At 39.8% G+C, this 23,660-nt stretch overlaps 1 protein-coding gene across 3 annotated transcripts in view; it reads right to left on the bottom strand.

Moving 5' to 3' along the window:
- LOC146394232 (multiple epidermal growth factor-like domains protein 11) overlaps positions 1–23,660 on the bottom strand; it is a 243,083-nt gene that overhangs the window by 47,200 nt on the left and 172,223 nt on the right. For all 3 annotated transcript variants that reach the window (XM_084922899.1, XM_084922887.1, XM_084922893.1), the window contains 5 exons: positions 16,447–16,659; positions 16,043–16,217; positions 4,643–4,763; positions 2,647–2,810; positions 2,409–2,511 (listed from right to left, as the gene is read on the bottom strand). In XM_084922899.1, the coding sequence (XP_084779025.1) occupies positions 2,409–2,511; positions 2,647–2,810; positions 4,643–4,763; positions 16,043–16,217; positions 16,447–16,659 (776 nt within the window). The remainder of the gene's footprint in view (positions 1–2,408; positions 2,512–2,646; positions 2,811–4,642; positions 4,764–16,042; positions 16,218–16,446; positions 16,660–23,660) is intronic.

Here is a 23,660-nt window from a genome sequence, read left to right as displayed (position 1 = left end):
GTGTAATTAATCACAGGAGAATATTTGGGGTCTTTAATTGATATGCACTGTATTATCTTTCAGCTTCACAGACTCTCACAAGTCTAATTGTCATTCATAGTTATTACCTGAACTGTAATTACACAGGCTTACTAATTTCAGTCTAACGCAGATATCTGGTGTTTCTTTGTTTCTTCAAACTTCATGTAGTCGTTAACTCGAAACTTTGATCTATCTATTCATCAATATGTTGAAGTTTCCCTCAATGTCAATTCATTATCAGTTTTCCCTCTGGCAGTGAATTAAAATGTCCTCTCCATATTCATCACCTCTCATATTGATCCTCTCTCACCACTAGTTTACTAATTGACAATTAGTGGATGAAACAAGGAGAGGTACAACTCGAACATGACAATTAATAAAGTAAACAAGGGCACGGTGAAGTGTAATATCACTGCTGAGGAGAATGTTTATGTAAAAAGGCTCTCTTGAAAGGTGCCTTATACATGGGAACATTTGTAAAGTTGAATTATTGAAAACAGCTCAAACTCATCCAAGCTTGAACGTCCCTAGTTTTAGAATTATAGGTTTGAATCTGCTGTGTGTTTGTCATATCGATTTGTAGTCTGAATTCATACCTTATTGTTGTCTGCACCCTTCTCCTCGGTCTTCTATTCCCCATCCATGTTTTATTTTATTCTCCTCTACTGAATGTGTGTTGAGGTATTTTCCATAACTGCTTCAGCTGCCCTCATTTCAGAGGGTCTAGATATGGCCCATGATCCCATGTCCCCTGAAGAGGCCAAAGGTCAAACTAAAGTGCATTTTTTAAGCTCTTCTGGAGTGTTTTTGATGAAGATTCATCAGTTTCATTGGATAGTTTTCATGTGACTATAGAGGCACATCTAAAATAATTTTTAAACCCACTCTCAGTATATTTTTTACTTTGTTGTGCACCTTCAATTTGATCTTCCAAGGGCTGGTTTTAGAGAGACACGAGACGGACGACAGCTTAAATAAAACTAATGCAGTGGTCGGATTTCAGGTAAATTCATCAGTGGTACAAAGTCACTACGTTGACTTAAACACCATTAAATGTACCAAAAAATGTAATTATTCGGTGCCATCAGCCAGCAAGTGTCATTGATTGCTACCATGGAAACACTAATGCCAGGGGAATGTATCATGGGTATGGCACAGGTCTTACATAATAAGCTGCCAAATGAAGAAGAAGCTTCTGAAGAAGCTTCTCGGATGAGAGGTGAAACGTCTTCAAGCAACTTAAAGAAGTCCAGACGCTTTTCTTTCCAAGCTCCTTTGACTACGATGACCTGGATGACTGAGAACCTTCACAGACACCTGCCTGTGAAAGTGTCACACATGGTTTATAAAGCCCTTTGAGTGCTCGAGTAAAGTAACAATTTCATATAGTTCATATTCATATTGCACCAAATCACAACAACAGTCACCTCAAAGTGCTTAATGCTTCTATGTGAAGAGTACAATAATACAGCTAAACCCCAACAATCAGACGACCCCCTTTGAGCAACTTTGGTGAGACCAGGAAGGAAAAACTCCCTTTTAACAGGCAGAAACCTCCAGCAGAACCAGGCTGACATAAGCTTTGTCCAAAAGGAAAGTTTTAAGTCTAATCTGAAAAGTAGAGCTGGTGTCTGTCCCCCAAATCCAAGCTGGGAACTGGTTCCACAGAAGAGGGATCTGAAAGCTGAAAGCCTCCCAGTTTACTTTTTAATATCCTAAAAAACAGAAGAAAGACAGCAATCTGAGAGCGAAGTGCTCTATTGGGGTGATACGGGCGGTATGGAAAGATGGGCTCTGATTACTCAATATTATTTGCTATATAAGAACCAGTCCGTTTTCCATTTACATAATGTTTCAGCACAAGATATATGTTACATTACTGTGCTCAACATTAGGCCCTGTCCCACTTTGTCCCACTTTTTCAGAGATCATGTTTCAATCCTTCTGTTCACTCTTTAGTTGAAAAAAGTAAAGGAAAAGACAAATATGACTTTTTTGTGATATGATGGTATATTCAATGTTGGGTCAGTGAACTATACGTTATAGAATAGAATTCTATAGAATAGAAAAGTGCTATATAAGAACCACTCCAAATGCAATGCAAGTGGTGTAAAGCACCCAGCTACTGGACTCTAGAGCAGTGGAGATGTGTTAGAGCCGTGCTGGTATAAACAAATATTCTACTGTACCACCAATATGCAACAAAAAAGGAAAAAATTATATCACAGTTGCCAAATGCTTGACTTTGAGGTCAAGGCCACTAAAATGTGAACTTGTCTTGCTGATATTTCTGTGGTATCAATCTGAACATCATAGGTGTTCTTTCTAATGTTACTGGATTCACAGCATTTTCAAATGTTGGCTCAAACTGCAGCTCCATAACTCACCCGTCCAACCTGCAAGACAGTGGCAGAAACCCGTAACTGGATCACAGCCATCGGAGTTAATGCAGTCACATTTCTCTCTGCAATCCAAGCCGTACGATCCATCCTAACAGCACCAAGACAAACATCAGAGAAAACACATTTTTTCTTTTGTTAAGTAACTTAACGAAACATTAAAGAAGCAAAGTAGATGTCCGAGCTGATGAATAAAGAGAAACAAATGAATGCTATGAGCACTCACAGGACAAGGTACGTCACAGTATTCATCCGTCCAGCCTGGGGAGCAAGCACAGGTTCCACTGACGGGGTTGCAAGCTGCCCCATTGGCACACTGACACGTCTGATTGCAGCTCAGTCCCCAAGTTCCACTGGAGCAAGGGATGGAGCAGTCGACACCCTGCCAACCTGCTCAGACGACAGATCATTTTAGTTGGTAATGGAACTTTACTCTGCAATTAAGTATTATAAGTTTTATATTTCCGTATGTTTGACCTTGTGATTTTGATTTATTTTATGACTTTTCTTCTAACTTGGTGTAATTGTGGTTTATAAGAATGTGGATCCTATTTTCTCTACATTATCCATCTTTGCTGTATTTGTTATAATGACTAAATACATGTCAATACCTATTTTATAGCTGCAACAGTGTCCAAGAGGCACGAGCCGACAGACGGACATATTTACAGTTTAAACAGATTATCAAAAGTAGTTTATTTGGAGCTTTCCCCATCTTTGATAAGTGTTTCCAACAAACAGTTTGAGTAATCGTTTTTCTGTTTAACTTCATTTCCTCTTCCAAGTAAGTCTGTCTGGTTGTTGTTTGAGTTTTTCCTGCAGTGACAAAAGTCATAGAAATAAGCCAAGCTGCAGGACACAGGAGTTCATCTTTACTAAGGGCTGTACATTGAATTATCAGAGCGTATGCTAAACATATATCCTGATAATTCAACTGTTCAGTTCAGTAATATTTTGGATTATTGTTTAAATGACTTTTAAAAATGTATTTATCTTTTTAAAGGCTTTGCTTAACTTGAATGTAAGTAATAAGAAATGTTTCTTATTTGTCATTCCCTTCCATCCTTCACCATTTCCTGGGCTTTTCACACTAAAAACACTGAGCATATTAAAGTACATCAAAGTAAATTAAGTCATGGGTGATTAAAGAGAGAGAGAGAGAGTATGCGGGTTTCACAGGGTTCGTTCTTGTTCTAACCAAAGCTCTCAGGCCCTGGTCCTGTTTTCTGCTTCTTCAGATGTCTCTCTATTTTAATTACCTGTGGTCCCAACCACGTTCAGAGGTGTATAAATATTTAAACATGCTGATATTGAGAGATATTAAGCAAGCAGAAAAAAAGACCAGGTAAGGACTGGAGATTGTTACAGTTGATGTCTTCACATTTTTAGAGATTTAAGTTTCAATGGTGAGATTAGAGAAAATTTGGGGTTTCTGGTTTTCAAATGCAGGATCAATAAGAACAAACAAACAAACAAAAACAGGGCTAGGAGTTCAAGGCTGGAACTTTTTAATATCAAATAGTTTGAAATTTTCTCAATTTGCTTTAAGAGTTTAGAAAAGTCAGAAAGTGTAGAAAATATCTGTCAAAAAAAGCTGCAAATGATTTCACTGAGTTACTATAAAATATAACAAAGAAAAAGCAGCAAATTCCCAAATTTGTGGAATTAGCTAAAAACTAACTTTTGTATGTGTACTAGAAGCACAACTTGAATAAAGCAAGAGTTTGGAAACATTATGTCAAGGCCATGTAACCTAACTTTTTTAAAGGTTTTTATCACACTTGACCTCTTGAAATAAAAACAAGCATTTTTATCTCCTGGTGATCACTGAAATTCAAGTTATACACCCTTCCCCATTCACTTCAGATAGGCCTGGTTTTCTTCAGATTCAAATAAATGCAACACTATCAACATTTTAATTTCAATAGTCAACAGAATATGTAGTACTTAAAGTAGCAGTTTTTCAAGCTCTCGTCAACGATATGCTCTGCAGCTTCTCCACAGGAACATTCACATGTACATTTTTAGATTAGAAAGAAGTACCAGAGGCTCTGCTGAAAATGTTAGACATTCAGGGAAACACAACAAGTTACAGTGAAGACTGTGACTCCTTACAAAAACTATTTTGATAGTTGTTCCTCTTGTCAAATTCTAAAACATAAACATAATAATGAAGGAAATTTCAACACTCTGTCTTTAAGAACGTGCTTGTAAAGCACTACCTTCTCTGCAGATGCAGGAACCATCAATGTGTGAGCAGGAGATCTCGTTTTGGCAGGAGCACGATGACGAGCAGTTGATCCCGTACAGGCCTGCAAGACAGCTGATAGAGCAGTCGTCACCCTGGTCACACAAAAGGAGACAGGAAGGAACTGAAAAATAATGGTAAAGGTAAGATAAAAGGCCTGGAGTTGATTTGAGGTGAAGTGCTTGCATTTGGAAGATTTTGCTGTGAATGGACAACAGGTGGTCAAATCAGCTCTCCGTGAAGGTGAAACAACCAATGCTTAAGCTCACAAAGACAGAAAAAACCCATCAGAGAAGTTGCTACTATATTAGGATTGGACTCAGCAATGCAAAAAGACCTGGACGTCCACAGGAAGACAGCTTTCCAGGATGATCACAGAATTCTTTCTATTGCAAAGAGAAACCTCTTCACAACAGCCAACCAAGTGAACAGCTCTCTCCAGGAGGTAGACGTATCGATATCCAAGTCTACCATAAAGAGAAGACCGCATGAAAGTAAATACAGGGTGTTCACTGCAAGGTGCAAGCCATTCATAAGCCTCAAGAATAGACTGGCTAGACTTTGCTAAAAAAAAAACCCACCTAAAAAAGCCAGCACAGATCTGGACAAACATTCTTTGGAAAGATGAAACCAAGATCAACCTCTACGAGAATGATGGCAAGAATAAAGTCTGAAGAAGGTGTGGAACAGCTCATGATCCAAAGCACACCACATCATCGGTAAAACGCGGCGTCGGCAGTGTGATGGCTTGGGCATGCATGGTTGCCAGTGACACTGGGACACTCGTGTTCACTGATGATGTCACACAGGACAGAAACAGACGAATGAACTCTGAGGTGTTCAGAGACTGTCTGCTCAAATCCAGCTAAATGCAGTCAGATTGATTAGGCAGCGTTTCATAATACAGATGGACAATAAGCCACAACATACAGCCAAAGCAACCCAGGAGTTTATTAATGCAAACAACCTGATCTTAACCCAACTGAGCTGCATTTCACTTGCTGAAGATTAAACTTTGCACAGAAACGCCCACAAACAAACAGCAACTGAATGCTGCTGTAGCAAAGGCCTGTGAGAGCATTAAAAAGGAGGAAACCCAGGGTGTTGATTTAGCTCATTGCGATGAGCAGGTGACCATATGTCGCATGGCTGAGACCAGCCGGCCCACATTTGATTCCAACCGTTTGCTGTATATCTTCCCCCATCTCTCGCCCTCTGCTTCTCTGTCACTCTTCACTGTACCCTGTCAAATAAAGCTGTAAAAAGGCCAAACGAAAAGGAGGAACCCAGCATTTGGTGATTTCCATGAGTTCAAGACTTCCGGTTGTCATTGCCAGCAAAGGGTTTTCAACCAATTATGTAGTAATGAACATTTTATGCTCAGTTATTTAATTTGACCAATTATTTTTGTTTAAAAATAATTGTTTTGTTTAAAAATCCCTTCATTTTTATGCAATCTTTTCTTTCAACTCACTGAATTAAAACTGAGTCTAGTCTGCACTTCGTTTCATTTAAAATTCATAGGGCAGGGCCTGGCGCTTGTGGCTCGGTCGGGCCCAGAGTGGACCCAGACCACGGTCCACTCTGGCACAGCTGGCTGCGGGCGGAGCTCGCGGGCCCGTCACTGCAGCTCGCTGTGGCCTCTGCACCATGGCTGCTAGGTGACCCCCTGTCTGGGGCTCTCCTCAGCTCTTTCCAGGAGGGTGGCGTGGCTGCCCCTCCGATGGTCCTCCTTGGGCTCTCACGCTCCTGGGGGCCACCAGATGTCTCCTCCATGCCGGCTTCATGCAGGCACATTACACGGAGAATCCTTTTGAATACAAGTGCGCTCACGCACACAGGTGCTCACAGACTTTCTTGCCTCCCACCTCAAAGCACATTCTGCGCTGTCAGTCTTGTGTGCTGCAAAATAAAATTCAATATTTAGTATTTACTGTTAGTTACACTTATCTAGGTTATTGCTGCGGTGCTGTTTTTATTGTGTTGCTCTCCTTTTACTTGTTTTCTTTTTTTGTATCAACAGGTGATCCAGCGGATTTGTTTTTTAGTGTCTTCTCTCACTGTCCCTCTTCCCCTCTGTTTTTCTTTCTTTCTTTCTTTCTTTCTTTCTTTCTTTCTTTCTTTCTTTCTTTCCCTGCCCCCAGGCATGTCTGTCCTATTTGTGACTTAAAATAAAATAAATTGAATAAATAAATAATAATAACAAAGGTCAATCAAGTGGACCAATATGGCAAAGCCATAATGATCTACTTAGTAAAATAAATCCATCTTTCTTGGCCTTCAGACAATAACTCTGATTGCTAAAGAACTGAACAGGACAGGGGTGAAAAAAATCATTGTGGTGATGTACAGCACCAAAATCTCTGTCCAAATATTTATGGACCCAACTGTATATGTGTGCTATGTGTTACATGTTAATGTACATGTATAAATATTTTTAATGTTGGAGAGTTCTGTATGTGTATGCAGCTGTCTAGAGGCAACCTTTTCAGAAAAATCTGAAACCTTCTAATTATAAATTAAAATCAAAGACCACTCCCAGTTCCCTCCAACAGTCCGTGTCTTCTGCTCTCTTATTTTAAACTAGCTGTATCATTGTGGCTGCAATGTGTGAGCCTTGAAACATTTGGGATAAAGAGTCAGAATAGAAAAGGTTTTGCATTGTTTTAAAGCTCTGAGGCAATGACATACTCACTGACATGAGCTTCCCCTGGCATTCCATATGAATCAATATTCAGGCTTAAATGAGTCACAAGTAGGGATGGGTATCGAAACCCGGTTCTTGTTGAGAACCGGTTCCCACTGTTTCAATTCCTTTGAATTGTTTGCCATTTTTGCAAACGATTCCCTTAATGATTCCAGTCGCCCCGAATGATGTCACCACGTTGCAGAGCGTCGCTTACCTGGCAGGAAACACGGCGCCTAAGCGGCTCAAACGCTCAAAAGTTTGGTTTTACTTTACGAGAACGGATGACAACAGGGCAACTTGCAATACTTGAAAAGTAGATGTTTCATTTAAGGGAGGAAACACTACGAATATGCAAAAGCATTTGCTCACAAAACACGCGATGACCTTAAATGAATGTCGTGTTTTTAATTCCGCTCCGGACTCGTGAATCTCAACCCAGCAGCAGCGGTAACGTTTGCACGTCCTCTCCCGTTAATGCGGCAGGTAAATAATCAACTAACAGTGCATATTATGTTAGCGCGATCTGCCTTATTACAAAACCTGCCATCGCTGTGCATTTAGGTGACCATGATGAGAGAGACAGAGTCTGGCTCAGATGCTGGCAGTTCTCGCTGCAGTCTACCGGTAGCGTCTCCTTTCAGGCCAGGATAGACGAATGTCACCGAGCAGTGACTCAGTTTGTGGTCAAAGGCTTGCACCCATTTGCCACAGCAGATGCCCCGATTTTCGGTAAGTGAATGTGTTTAATTGTAGGCAGGGACATTACTGGATATTCCTGTGTAATTGCTACAGAATAATTTATGTTATACTTTGTTATTGCTACAGAAGAATATTTATTTTATTATTTTACATTTTATTTTACATTTACATTTTTTTCCTGGGGACCCTGTGACACCCCATTGAAGAGCCGCAGGCTGGATCTCTTAAGATCTCACTGTTGGGTTTGTAAGGCCATGTTACTCCTAAATTTCTATCTTGTTCAAAGAGAAGATATAAAACAAAGTTCTAAGCTAATCGACCTTAGTGTTCTCCTTTTTTTTAAAAGAATCGATAAAGAATCGAATCGTTAAACAGAATCGAAAATGGAATCGGAATCGTGAAAATCTTATCAATACCCATGCATAGTCACAACATGCTTCAAGTTATTTGATTTTCATGCTTATTACATTGCCACAAGAGAAAATGTTGTGTTGTTGTAAGCTGTTAGTTTATCTACATTGATAATGAAACCCAGAACCTCCAGAAATCACAGTAACAAAGACTCCTGACTCTCAACTTGCCTCATCTACTGATTCACATAAGCATAAATGCTTTGTATGTAACATTTACTGATGAACACATGAGAGAGTAGCTAGACTGCAGACTAATCAATAAAGGACATGTCGTAGTGGTGAGACAGACAGCTTGGCATTAGCAGGATATCTAACCTTATCCTGTGCTGATAGCATGCTGTGAGAGCAAGCTTCACACATCTGAAATCTCAGGCACCATGACACATTGACTGGGACCTCCAACATATAAACTTTGCCAATTAAAATTGTATGCTTCAAACCTGCTGCCTTTAAATTGCTATTAATCTAATATTCACAAAGCTATCCAAAAGACAGGAGGAGAAAGAGCTCTTATTAAATTTGAAACACTTGAAAAATAAATAAAATTGAACATCAATGTGTTCAGTAAGGAAAATCAACTGAATTTCCCAGGACTGTAAAGTCACCTCTTGTATAATAATTATGTACAGATTGGTGGATTAATGATCATTTACTTGGCAACTTTGATTTAAATTTTTGTTCTAAAAGCCAGTTATTTTCAGTTTTTAAATCAAAGATAATAAAACAAAAATAATGCGTGTTTTACTTCATAACCCAAACACTAGCTGTGCAGCCTTGGAGGAAAGCAAAACAATTTAACAACTCTATGTAGTCCTCTAAAATAAACAAATACCATCACTGTCACTATAGGAATGGAGAGACTGAGTATCAAACTGCTGCTGCTGTACTTGGTTAGCAGATCATCAACGACTGTGATTGCCTCTACACTACTAACAATTACAGGAACACTTGGAAAACGCATCAGATCTCAATAGGGGAAAATTGTGCTGGATATCTATACAGATATGGACTGGGTAATGTGTTAGCAACAAAAGTATGAGGCACCGTTTGATAGAAATTAAAATCATGAACCTAAATTCACAGACACCCTGAAAATTAAAGTGAAAGATTTAATTGCAGCAACTCCAAATTGGTGCGTTTTAGTTTGTATGGCATACAGATACTTGTAATGATGCCTGACAATGTTGGAACAACATGTGGTGTCCAGGGGAAACAATGTTTCTGTTCATCCAACAACATCAGGTCTTCTATTGGATTTAAGTCAGGTGAGTATGGGGGTCAGTCAGTAGTATCAATTTCTTCATCCTCTCATATCATTGCGACATGAAGCCTGGGATTGTTGTGTGAAGGAACCTGATGATGTTAAAGGGTTCTGCCGACCCTTTCACTTCTCTCATATGTGATCAGGGTGAGCCTGACCACACCTACGAGAGGTCATTTGTAGGGTTCTGGTCGTGCTCATCCTGTTCCTCCTTGCACAAAAGAGCAGATGTTGGTCCTCCTCATAGATTAAGTGTTGCAGAGTGTACCATTGTGGAAAAGAGTTGAGAGAATCCTCCACTGAACATTTTGGTTGGCATTACTTTTCATTTTTTTACTAATTGCATGCTTTGGTGTTTTTGTGTCTTGTGTGGGCCACACCCATGTGGGAGTGGAGATTCTACTCTAGTCCAACAGCCAGCTATTTGGAGTTGAGAACAGGGAGCAGTTGATTGGGAAGGATTTTAGGCCTTCTCTATAAAGGGGAGAGGGCAGGTAAAATAATCTGATGATGCTGGAGGGAGGACTCGTTTGAATTAGGATTCATGTGGATTTGCTGGGATAAAAACACTGGACTGGACACTATCTGTGCCCAAGGAAAGGAAACTGGTCAAGATTTAGAGAAGTTTGAGCTCCAGAGTGGAAGCCCCAGGATCTGGTGTAAAGACCCACCCTCGAACAACACCAGGCCTGATAAGGCTAACAATCCTGACCACGGCTGCTTTGGGCCTTGGATTCCAGACCGGAGTTGTGTCCTCTGCCAGTAGGAGGGGAAAAAATAAACATTGTGTACACCATTGCAGTGTGAGTGTGTTGATTTCTTACTGGTCAGTATTGGAGCTTACTACGTTCTTGTATGGAGGCCATTTTGAGCTGTACGTAACACAAGGACGTTCTACTTTTGTGTCCAGGTCTCCTAGACCAACATCCTGTATCCTTCTCCTGAGACTGTGCCTGGAGAGACAGCAAAGTGTCACTAGGTATCACCTCATAATACCACTAGTGACAATGACCTAAGCCAAATACAGAAGTAGTGAAAAAACTGTCAGAAAATAAGAGGATGGGAAAAATATGTCATTTTGCCCCTCTAGTGCGCCTGCGGTTAACTTCATTAACACCAAAGCACCTGAAACTGATTAATAACTCCCTCTGGATCTAAATCCAGAAAAGGTGCAAAGGTTTTAAACTCTGAATATGTTAAGTGTGTTATTGTAACACATTAATTATTCAGTGACCTGGGGGGCTGGGGACTTTAATATTAGGCTTTGTTTCTGCAAATCTATGGGAAAATAACTGTTAAAACGTCCTTTTAACAGGAAGATACCTCTGGCAGAACTGGGATGGTCAGCCATCTGTTGCAACTGGCTGGGAATGAGGGGAGCAGACAAAACAAAACTGAGAAAGAAAACCAGAGATTAATAATAATTAACAATTTAACGTGGCATATAAACTAGACTCCAAATTCCTCACAGTGTTACTGGAGTCCAAAATTATTCCATCCAGAGTAATTATCTGGTTAGACACCATGTTTCTAAGACTTTTCAGGACGAGTACAATAGCTTCTGTTTATCTAAATTCAGAAGCAGGGAATAAGCAGTCATCCAGGTCTTTACATCTAGGAATGTATTTCAGTTTAACTAAATGATGTGCTGGGTGTCATCTGCAAATGTGTGCTGTGCATTCTAATAATACTGCAGAATGAAAGTATAATGTAAACAGAACTGGTCCTAGCACAGGACCCTGTGGAACTACGTCATTAACGGCAGTCTGTGAAGAAGACTCTACGTTTACGTGAAAAAATTGTGCTCTACTTGATAGATGATCTGCAGTTAATTGTTTCATAACTACTCTTTGAAGAATTTTTGGATAGTAGCTTAAATAGTCTATTTAAATATTAGTACTATTGAAAGTAGCTGTACGTAATGACAGGTTTGTCAGATGGTTACAAATAATTTCTCCAATGGTTGAAATTTTATTTGTGAAGAAATTTGTCAAGTCATCACTAGTTATGGTTAAAGGAAGCTCAACACAGCCCTGACTCTTTGTCAGCCTGGCTGCAGTGCTGAGAAGAAACCAACTTCAATCAATGATGAATACTAAGATGTCCTCGCTTCACAGAGGGCTTTTTCTTATATAGTGGAGCAAACTCTTCTAAGTCAGTGAGATGCAATTTTCTCTCCAGGTTTCAGGTTGTCTGCTTGAAGGCGTGCCATTGTGGATTTAACCAGGGAGTCAAGAACTTCTGATTCAAGGCTATTTTCAGAGGAGACACAGTATCCAGAGTCATAAACAGTGAGGAGAGAAAACTATTAACAAGTTAATCGACCTCTGTGGGATTAGAGTTAGGTAACTGCTCTGAACTGTTGCTAAATAACATTGAAGACGATAACAGTGGAGGAATTACATCCTTAAACTTCGTTACAACAATTTCAGAAATCATTTACTGTAATAAAACACATTCTCCACTGCTGTTTAATTTAATATTCACTTGAATAGAACAGGAAACAATAGCCCTATATTGTAATTGTACATGTACAACGAAATTATGAGTGCTAGACGCCAACTCTGCAGGAATAAAATGTAAACAGTAAGACAGCAGCAATAAACTGGAGAAAGGTATACAGTTGAATATATACAAGAGAAAGGCACAAAATAAAAAAGGCACACATAGAAAACAAAGTGCTTGGAAGTAGAGCAAAGGACTTGTGTAAGTATAGTGTAGAGTAATGAGGGTTACTCAAATTGACCCCCCACGGGTGGGCTTTCAGCGGATAGTGTTTGTTAATAGTCTGAATGGCCCAGGGGAAGAAGCTGTTTGTGAGTCTGGAGTTGGGAGACCTGACTGACCTGAGGCGCAGACCAGAGGGCGGTGGGTCAAACAGGTTTTGGGCGGGGAGCAAAGGGTCACCTGTGATGGTGGTGATGGTTATCTGGCAATGGGCTCCAGGGGTGGCAAATGACAGCCAATGATTTTTACCTTCTGCGCAGCCTTCCCTTTTTTAGTAGTGGCCCCTGCGTACCAAATATCCAGGCAGCAGGAGAGCATGCTTTCCACCGAGGTGCGGTAGAAGACCAGGAGAACTTCCAGTCCAAGTTATTGTAGTGGTAGTGCAGCCGCTGCTGGGCCTTATTTACCAGAGCGTTGGTGCTGTGGGTCCAGGTGAGATCGGTGGAGTTTATTGTAAATTTAAATGTTATTAAAAATCATCAGAGAAAAAAGGAGTCTGTGTGTCAGAGGGGGTCAGAGTTTGATTGACTCTTCTTAGCTGCCTCACAGCATTACGCTTTCAGACAGCACAACGGTATCTTTATCATAAGCAACAACCACCCTGGTTCAAAGCGGCATCTACGCTGCTTCACAGAGTAACGGACCTGTTTCTCATAAACCTAACTGGAATAGACTTCATGCTGACCTCCTGTTTTTACCAGTCTGTTTTGCATGCTTGGAACTGGACTGTTTTTATTGTAAAGATGGTAATGTAGAGGAGGCTTTACTTTACAATCCCTTGATACCAAGTATGATGCTCAGCACTGTTAGTGTTCAGAGGTTCCTCATAAATGCTGGCCTAACAAAGCTGGCGGGGCTGAGGACAGCAGGCCAGTGGAAAACAGCTGCCAAGCTGGCTTAGGAGACTGGAGTGAGATCTCTGTGCCTTCAGGAGAAGCTGGTGGAACAGGTCATGGGTGGTCTTCCCAGACTCTTAAGGGCTGCACTGGGCACTCACTCTGCAGGTAACAAACCAATTTCATCTGACAGTTGGACGTCCCTGTACAAGCTTCCCATAGAGAAACACAGTGTGGCTCTCCAGTGGAGAGTGGTGCATGGGGTCATGGCTATGCATAAACACGTGGAACATAAAGATCCAAGAACGGGGAGCCACAGTCTTTTCTGTCGGACCAAGGAAACACTGCAGCGCCTGTGGCTTGGCTGTCCCAGGCCTGCTGGCCTCTTTTCTTTGCTGTGACAGTGGCTTCCTGGGCTTGGGATTGTTTTAGAGGTGGGTCTCTTTATCCTGGGTCCAAAGTACTCTGTGGTGCAGCGTTGAAAGGTTTGCTTAATTATTTTTTTAATAGGTCAAGCTAAGATGAGTACATGGCTCACAAGGAGGAACAAAATGAAGGGGCAGGATCAGTTCATTCTGAAATTATGTTCAAGGGGATAGTAGGTGCACGTTTAAAAGTAGAATTTGTTTATTATGAAATGGTGTCTAACACTGAAGAGTTTGTCTCTGTTTGGGGAATCAGTGGAGTTTTGTGTAAAGTAACTGAAGATGGTTTAGTTTTACATTTCTGTGAAAATCAAACGGACACCATTTGTTTTGTCTTCATGTGTGTTTATTGTGTTTTGGTTGGGTTTTGTAAAGATGTTAATTTGACATTCGTCTTCAGTTATGGTTGTAGTATAAGCATCGATATAATAAAAGGTGTGTCAAAGGTCTCCTCTCAACACTTATGTATTAAATGATAGAAAAACAGCTCATGGAACAGACCCCAATGAAACTGATGATACAGACGATACAGAATATGAATTGCCTTGATGTGACTGTTTGATTTGGTTCTTGCCTCTGTGAGCTGACAATAACAGACAGCATTGAAAGACCAAAGATCCAAACAGGACACACCGAGGTAAGATCTCTTATAAGGATAATGAGGGTTTCATCTTAAGCATTACTATAACTCACTTAGTGTAATTGGAAAGACATTATTGGACAACCACATCACTGGAGCAAGTATAGGTCTCACAGCTTTATATACAGTGGCACAGCTTTGGGCCCATCTTGTAAGTTTACGGCCATGCCAACTTTATTTATGAAACGCTACGTCCAACCACTGACCAAAATGCTGGACTGACTTCATGGACAAATGCTAATTTACTTTGTACAACTGGCAATTAGCATTGATAATTCAGAGCACACCAAACTTTCTAAATATGATGTAAGATTAGAAGGCAAACTAAACTTCACCTAAACTTACTCATCAAAATGGGAACAAGACCTGCTTAATAAAACGGAGCATACATCTGCACTAGTTACAGACAAATCAACATAAGAGATTTTAAATATTACTGCATGCAAACCTTTAAGGTACTCTCACTGTTACATATAGGCAGAAACTCCACATACTTTTGTACCATCCTGACACTCGTGCTCTCTTTGTCATACATCATACGAGTTGCACCTGCATTAGCCTTTCTGCTTTGCGAGCCATATTAGCTCTGTGTCTAAACCTGCAGAGTCAACAGCACCAGTTGTTAGAGGATGTCCTACGCCTTCTCTGTGCATCTTCTGCACACACTGGCTGTAAATACCCTCTCCTCAACCAGGTGGAAGTTGTTCATTATTTTTAACCTGTCTTCAGGTTAAATAATACTAGGAACCTCATTTACATGTGCAATTCTTTCTGAGGAAATCCTTTTGATTTCTTGCCGTTAAAGCCTCTGAGCCTGTGCTTTTTTCTTATGAATAGACCTATGGCTGATGCAATGCACTTAAACTTAAAAGTTCTGACAGATGTGGAGGATGTTAATTAGGCAAGTTTTAGTGAATAGCTGCATGCTCTGATCAAAGACATTATGTTTCTCTTAAGACTGTGGAATAGAATGGGTGGTGGTGAAAACTGAATTTCACTCTATGCTGTCCACGTGTTGTATCATCCGATAATGTAATGTAATATAATATAATATAATATAATATAATATAATATAATATAATATACAGTTTTGATTGTAAAACAAACAGCAAATGTTTGAAAATACAAAATAAAAAGTTTTACAAAATAAAAAATGCTGTTTTCTTGCAATCTCTGCGCAGAGTATTCCAAAAATGATAAACACATGAATTGTGGCTCTTTAATAGAAAATAAATGATCTCCTCAAATATATATTGATTTGTGTGCAATTACATTGTCCAGCAAATTGAGGCATTCTCATGAACTTAGAATTAATCAATTAAAAACACACAGGTGAAATGGTAGGGTTGCAGATGGCAAATGGTAGAACGAGCAGCTTAGAGAAGAATCAAAGTATTTGCTTTGAGAGACGAGTTGTCTATTTGTTTCCATAGCACAATGTAGTTAGGCAAGAAGCAAGGCAACTGGCTCATCCTTTTCTGTGGGCTCCCTCTAACTTGTAGATAGTTTGAAGATAATAGTTTGTTTTAAAAATACTCAGTGTTAAATCTTCCCATAATCCCATAATCTATATTTGGCAAGTTTAGAGTGAGACAAAACAAAAAGAACCAATAAAATTCCAATAACTGAACTGGGGGGGAAAGGAACGTGTTGTTGTTAAGCCACAGAACTGTTTTGCACTTACTATGTATCCTGGTGCACAGATACAAGCTCCAGTGATGCCATCACAGTAGGCTCCATTAGCACAAACACACAGCTCTCTGCAGCCCTCACCGTAGTAACCTGGTGGGCAGGTCTCGTCACAGTAAAGCCCAGTCCATCCCGCAGCACAGGTGCACTCTCCTGACAGAGGGTGACAGCTGAAAGAGCAGGAAGATTAGAAGGTTTTTTTTGCAGTGTGTATATTGTTTTGTAGTTCTCCCATTTTGACCACCCTCGACACAAAGTTACTTTTATAGTAGGTTTAGTGGGAAAAGCAGAAATATGTGAAACAAAATATCAACTCCACTTTAACTGGATACAGTAATTCAAACATTCTATTCTACTGAAGTGTTGTACAGTAAGAAAGCCTGAGCAATTATCCAGTACCTGAGTGTGTTTGTATGTATGCAGGGGCAGTATTTGTCACAGATGAGTCCATACAGGCCAGTGGGACAGAAACGATCCTGACAGCTAGGCCCCTTGAAGCCTTCGTTACATAGGCAGGCACCGTTGATGTGGTAGCATTTGGCTCTGTTCTGGCAGTCACACTTGTGAGCACACTGTGGCCCATAAGTGCCAACTGGGCATTCATCCTGGCATCTGGGTTGGTTTAAAAAACATGGAGGAGTTATTTTCCATCATTCTAAGCCTCTCTTCTAAAGGTGCCTGGGATTTTTCTTTTTACAAGTTAGAGTGAAAGAAACAGTTATTACTGCAGCATTTGGGACTTCTATTACTTCTAATCAACTCTGTTACCTGGAAAGAACACAATTCAGAGATAATAAATCGAGTTGGAATACAATCCTTGAGTGAACCCCCCGTTTTTCTGCAAAATATTGACTTGGTATTTGGGAAAAGGTAACCATAGCTGTTTAGACAACTTCCCCTTGGTTCCTGGTAGGAAAATAACCTGGGACCAGAATAAGAGCCAAAATATTTTCAGTGTAATTCTGCAAAGAAAGCTAGTTTTCTATTGCACTGAATTTCATCACAAATCATTATTTCCATTATTATTAATCTGAGTCGTGTATTGTTAAATTATGTGCTCTCTGTACATTTTGAAAAAAATAATTGTCTAAAGATAACACATTAGAACACATGGATAAGAGACTGCAACTGTTCTGCACTTTAAATACAACACACTAAACCACAGTTGTGAAGAAAAACACTGGATCGTCGACCTTTTGAACTATTTTTATTCTGCCTCACTCAGCAAACCTCCACAATAACAAATTAGTTTAAAAACTTCACAAAAACCAAAACACAAAGGTCTAGAATGACCAAATTTGTATCACTACTTTTTAGCCAACAGATCGCTGTATGACTCAGAATGGATCAAATCAAGCTTGTTAGACGGCCCATGGCTGAACCTAAAACAAGCTCTCTGTTGACAAGTAAAGATCTCTGATTTTAAGTCCAGCCCACAAAAATGATTTACCCCAGTAAAATGAACTCAAATGTCTACATGGGCAACAAAATATTTAAAATATCTCTACCCCTAAATGGTTATCAAACACATATAAAATGTGTAAAATTGGTGATTCCATTTCCCATAAAACTGCAAAACGGGAGCAAGATCTTTCCATCAACCCATATCAAAACGTCTGATCCTAATACAGCAACTTACAACATGCAAAACTCTCCATAGAACACAATATATAGGACAAAGGATGTTCCAAATGGGCCTCACACACTCAAACATATGCACACACTGCAAACACCCACTGAAAACTATGTGCACGCTGTATGGTCTTGTACGCCTACTCAAAGGGCCTGTCGGAGGATATGTGAAGACCTTTCCACACGGTTTAGTTGCCACACCTAAACTGTTCATGTTAGGTGACATAAGCACATAAATGGAAGCACATAAATCAAACATAGTTGTTACTGCCTCACGCATCGCTAAAAAAATTATCTTCAAGAACTGGAAGTCATAACTTTGTGCACAACTCAGGTCGGTAGGGCCATTCATGTGCTACCTCAACCACACCTTACTTGAGAGCTCACTAGTCTGCGTACACGGAAGAATCCATTACAGAGAGAGTGCGAAGAAGAACAAAAAGGGAGTGACACACCAGTCATGAGAAAGGAGGCGCCACCATGCGGCAATACACTACATTACAACGGCAGCTGTTACACTACGCCAGGGTCCCCAACTCCAGGCCTCGAGGGCCAGTGTCCTGCAGGTTTTAGATTTCACCCTGGGTCATCACACCTGAATCAAATGATTAGTTCATTCCCAGGCCTCTGGAGAACTTCAAGACATGTTGAGGAGGTCATTTAGCCATTTAAATCAGCTGTGTTGGATCAAGGACACATCTAATAACTGCAGGACACCGGCCCTCGAGGCCTGGAGTTGGGGACCCCTGCACTATGCAGTGACCCACCTCTCCTTTTTAATTACACTACAGCTGAATCATCATATATCACCATACACAACAACGATGGGCGACCTTCTAAATTCCTTGTTAACACACGTGGAGCTCCTGGTCTTCTGGCCAGCACTAAAGCCTCCAGTTCATCTCAGGCTGTGGCAGCACTCGAGGAGGAACAATATGAAAGTAAATACGGTGCAAAATGTGAGAACCTGAAAACTAAAGTGTGAAAATGTATAGGAAAAGAATTAAGCTTCACACACGTTTTCGGTGATTCGAAACAGCTGCGTTTTCAAAAATACCTGTGTAGGTGTGGACGTAGCATAAAAGAGTTAGTAGTTTATTTTATTACTACCTGTAATTTATTGCAGTTTACTTGTATTTGCTTAATTGTTTACTAAATGTTTTGAGGTGTGAAATAAACCGCAATGGAGCAAAATATGGGCGTGTGTGGTTGGAGGATGTGTTTGTGCGTGCGTGCGTGCGCGGAGGGGGGGGGGACATTTTTCTTGTAAAACAAAGGGGGGCCCAGCAAAAAAAGTTTGGGAACCACTGCTTTAAACAAACAAAATGCCAGCACTCACTGAGTGTTTACTTTTAAGCAACATGAATACGTTTCAGCTATAGCTGTCATCAGTGCAAGTGAACAGTTGTATTCCGTGATTTGAAGAGCCCAGCGCTGCTCCAGACGCAGGGAAAACCAATCCTGCAGAGAGACCTACCTCGGCACTTGTGCAGGTGAAGCCAAAGGGCAGATATGCTTCACCATATTTTCTAGTCTTTGGCTTAGAATGAAGTTGGTTTGGAAACATATTCAGTGATGCTTCATCTCCTGCTTTGCGTTTCTGTGGGCGCCCTGTGCTAGCAGTGTCCAAGCGTTTTGTTTTTTGTTTTTTCCCCCCTTTTCATACCCCGCCCCCCCTGCAATGGCTCTGCGCCCCCCCTAGGGGGCGGGCCCCACACTTTGGGAAGGTCTGGTTTAAAGGATGGATAAGGGTATAAGATATAGAGTTAAGCACACAGCTTTTTGTATAATATCAAAATGCATCAAGTCAAAAACGATGTCTCAGATGTAAGCACTACAACTCTGCTTTATAGTCTCAACTTTCAATAAATGATTACTGTATGTGATTATGGCAGGGAAAACTCTTCTTATGATTCTAAAAGCCTTTCTCAAGGTCAATAAAAGTATGTCTGCTTTTATAAACCTTGAGAAAGGAAGTGAACTCCAGTTGCTCTTAATGGTTAACTTCCATGTTTTTCACGTTCTTCAGTGTGTAATTGAATAGGAGTACATTACAAGCAACTAGTAAAAAGTTTGGACAAAAGATCAAGAATCTCGGAATTTAAAATAATGGTGCACAAAACCTTGTGGGGTAAAAAGCCAGGTATTCTAACTATGATACACTGTTGAAGGTAAGAACACTTTAAACAGTATTTAAATAGATTTGCAGACTCACTCTTTTAGCAGTTTTTATATGTATGAAGCTACAAGTATTGCAGTCTGAATACGACACCCCTGTAATAAAGCCTCCCTTTACAAACGGTTTTATTGCATTCTGTTTTAGAGAGTTGTTAATTAAACCAAAAACCTTATATTTAATAACTATAAATATACTCTATATATTTATATTTATTTATATTTACTCTATAACTATAAATATGAACACATGACTTTCTAGCAGGACGGCTGTACAGTATTAGAGACAGACCTCATAACCTGCTAGCTAAAGATGGCGTGCTTTCATGTTCGTGCTTTCAAGTGTTCAGTGCTTTGTCTCAGTTTTGCATAGAAGTGTCGATAAATATCCAAGAATGACGGCAGATGCTCAGCTACTGTAGTCTCGAGAAAAGGCACAACTTGGTACATTGATGGAAACCCCAAATTGATTTGTAGTCCAAACTAAGTTTTAATATTTTATACATTTAAAGTTCAAATTTATACATTTGCACTGCAGTTTTATATTTTTAAACCTGTATTTGTGCAATGATTCTGAGCTAGAAAAAGAACACTTAAAAGTCCAGCGTTTCCTCTGCAGGTTTGTAGGGTTTCCTTTTAATCATTTGCTAAATACTAACATTCACAAACTACAGGATATAGCTTTCAAATGAGGTGCCATACAATAGTTTTGGCATTGCAGTTTTTCTGCAAAATTCTACAAAAAAGGTCGAATGTTAATGCAACAAAAATAACAATGCCGTCCCAGACGGGTTGCTGGTGAACTGGTGGATATCCGGTCGTTAAGTGATGACGTGACGAATCCTACTTCCGGGCCTAAAGTAGTCTGCGTTTAATATGGCTTTTGTGTTGTTAACATTTTTAATGTTTTGTATTTTCTTCTATTTAATCTCAAAAAGCTCCTAAAACCGTCAGTGATCACTGTTGACCTCCCTCGGCTTTTATTACCGCTAATCATTTATTTAAGTTCAGTTTTTAAAACCTGAGGATGTAACTACAGCCCAGCCCATGCAGCAGTATATGAATGACTAACCTCGTGTTGTGGATGGATTATCTCAGTTGTTCTCCTGGCTGAAGTTTGGTCCTTTTACAGCATCCTGCCATGCGATTACATTTGTTCCTGACCACCGAGAACACTCGCGTTAACTTTTATCGAGTGGAAAAAAAGTTAGCTTGTTTATATTATGCTAACATAGCTGTGTCGCTAGCGGTCACGTAGCACATCATTATATACCAGCTAGCCAAACTTCAGTAACCCTACAAACGTCACTGCTGTTTAGTTTTCTGTCTTCATTTATGTTGGAAGTGATAACAGAGCTGTACGTTTTAATTTGTTTCCAAAACCCCGCAGTCAGGACATGCTATATTGTATTTAGATGGAAGCTAGCGAGCTAACTTCCTGCTAACTTCTAACTCCGTTAAATGTCATAAATTCCGTTTTCATGGATGCCTGGATGTTAAACTCAGTTGTTACACCTGGTAGAACAGAACGCTGATCATTTTATTAAAGATGAAAGACTTTAGACAGTTTTTCAACTCTCAGTAATGCCATAGTGATCGTTTGATATATGGAGCTGCAGCGGAGTTTAGGTCCAGACACGGCTAGTGACGTCAGACTTAACGACCGGATTAAGAGATTAACAGCCATGAAGTAATTAAATTGTTGTTTAGAATAATAATGTCCAGAATACTCACTATACCCTGAGTTATAACTTAAGCAAAGAATTGTCAGTCTGGCTTTTACTAATATAAATAAAAAACTGAATGGCAGTACTCTCAAAGAGTGTTCAGAGCTCCAACATCAGAATCACTCACACCATACGAAGGTCAACAAACTTCATCATAAGACCCTGAGTGGTGCGCTCAAGGTGAATCTTTCAAAGTAACTGAATGGACTCTAATAAGAGTGAACTGTATAGAAAATTATATAAGCCGAGTCAAGGCTGAATTTAGGCCTGCTGCATCATTCTTAACACGTCTACAAGTTGAAACCATTAAGAAACAGACAAATCACTCAATTAAAATGGCTCAGTGAGGATTTCTGTTTAGTGTCACGTTTAAATCATGCCGACTTCCTCAGGACTGTTATCTTGGCTAATTCCATTAGAACGTGGAATGGCTGGGAGAGAACTCAATCTAGGAATTATTCCATGTAGGCTAATTCACCTGTCTGGGGCCTAAATGAATGGAGGTAATTTGGCTCAATTGAGAGTAATGACAGAGAGGGTGAGAGGGAAAGAAAGATGGACAGGGTGGAAGCAGGAGTGAAAGGATAATTAAAGCAGAAATAACGAGTGGGAACGATTCAGAGCTGACCAACGGCAGATGAGGGTGCAAAAAGTCTTTTTCAAATAACAGACTCAGAAATTATGACGCTAATAAAGAAGAAAACTATTTAAAATGACTTGTTGTTCAAATGTGCCTCTTGTAGTGATTGTGCTTAAACAAAAGTGGAAAAGTGTAGCAGTCTGAGTATTTGGGAGCAAGTGGATAAAGGCACAAGTATTTTCTAATTTACACTATGTGGAGTAATTTCTTACCACTGACTTCATTTTTTTATATCAGTATTATTTTGCCCTCACTTGGACAGCACAGAAACAAAAATCATAGCTCAAACGCTGGAATCACGTAGTAGACACCTGATAACTAATGTGCAATTAGAAATCATTGTGTGTGTTTGCAACTTATGATATCGTGTTTTGTTCATTTCTTTTTAAAGGCCACTATAGGTTTCTTGGTAGGGTATCATTGTAAGGTCTCTACCTTCCACATGTTGTGATTTGGCGCTATATACTGTAAATAAAACTGAATTGAACCCACAATCTATTTTTGGATTTTATGAATCAGTGTGGTTTTCTAAACTAAAACTGCAGCAATAAACATCAGTTTCAAGTGCAGGCAGCTCGTTCTGTCACTGTGAATACTGATAGTGTTTTTGGGCTCTGACACAGAGTTTTCGTTTTGGTTTGGGAACCGGTGACAGCTGATGGAAGAGCAAGGATTGTTTTCGATATGATTTCTAAGGAAAAAGTAAACGTAGCAAAAATGGCTGAGAAATAAAACAGTCTTGATAATTATCACAAAAAAGTCCTCTAATAATAATGATAAAAGCAGCATGATGGGGAGCCAGCCCTGCTCTTAGTTTCACACCCTTACACTGCACCTCTCACTTTGTAAAAGACAAAAAAATCTATACAGAGTTGCACAAGTGATGACTTATGCAGTGAGGTAACCATGGGAACTGCCTGCTAAAATTTGATCATTTTTGTCCTCTGTAAAACAAGCTGTCCAACTTTTAAAATGTTGTTAAAATCATATGTAAAAACATTTATTTCAGGATGTTTCTACCAGAAGTGTTCTACAATCTATTAATCATTGGGTGCACTATAGTTTTACACACACTGCAAAAACACCATCTCAACTGCAAATCATGGTGGATGGAACATCTTCTGAGGCTGACCTAACAATAACTGAGGGAACGATATATTCCATACAGAAAATACAGGATTAGCTAAGTCAGAGAACCTGAATAGGGCTGTTCATTTCATTAATTACATTTTGAAGGTAAAATGTTCCAAAATTCTTGTTCATTTCTTTTGCAAGTATCAAAAGCAGCAAAAGAAAATGCTAAGTAGAGTTTGCTGTTGGTAAATTACTGGCTGTTAATTACAGAATGCAACTAAGTAAGTTCCCATTTGTGCTCCATTCCAAAATTGTCTCATCCTATGAATACCACCCCACAGGGAGGTAATCCATACCATCTTTCT

The sequence above is a fragment of the Perissodus microlepis genome, chromosome 1 (assembly GCF_051167445.1).
Source record: "Perissodus microlepis isolate ML-2025 ecotype Zambia chromosome 1, ASM5116744v1, whole genome shotgun sequence".
Taxonomy (NCBI): Eukaryota; Metazoa; Chordata; class Actinopteri; order Cichliformes; family Cichlidae; genus Perissodus; species Perissodus microlepis.
The sequence above is the reverse complement of the archived record's forward strand: the minus strand, read 5'-3'. Positions and strand labels throughout refer to the sequence as shown.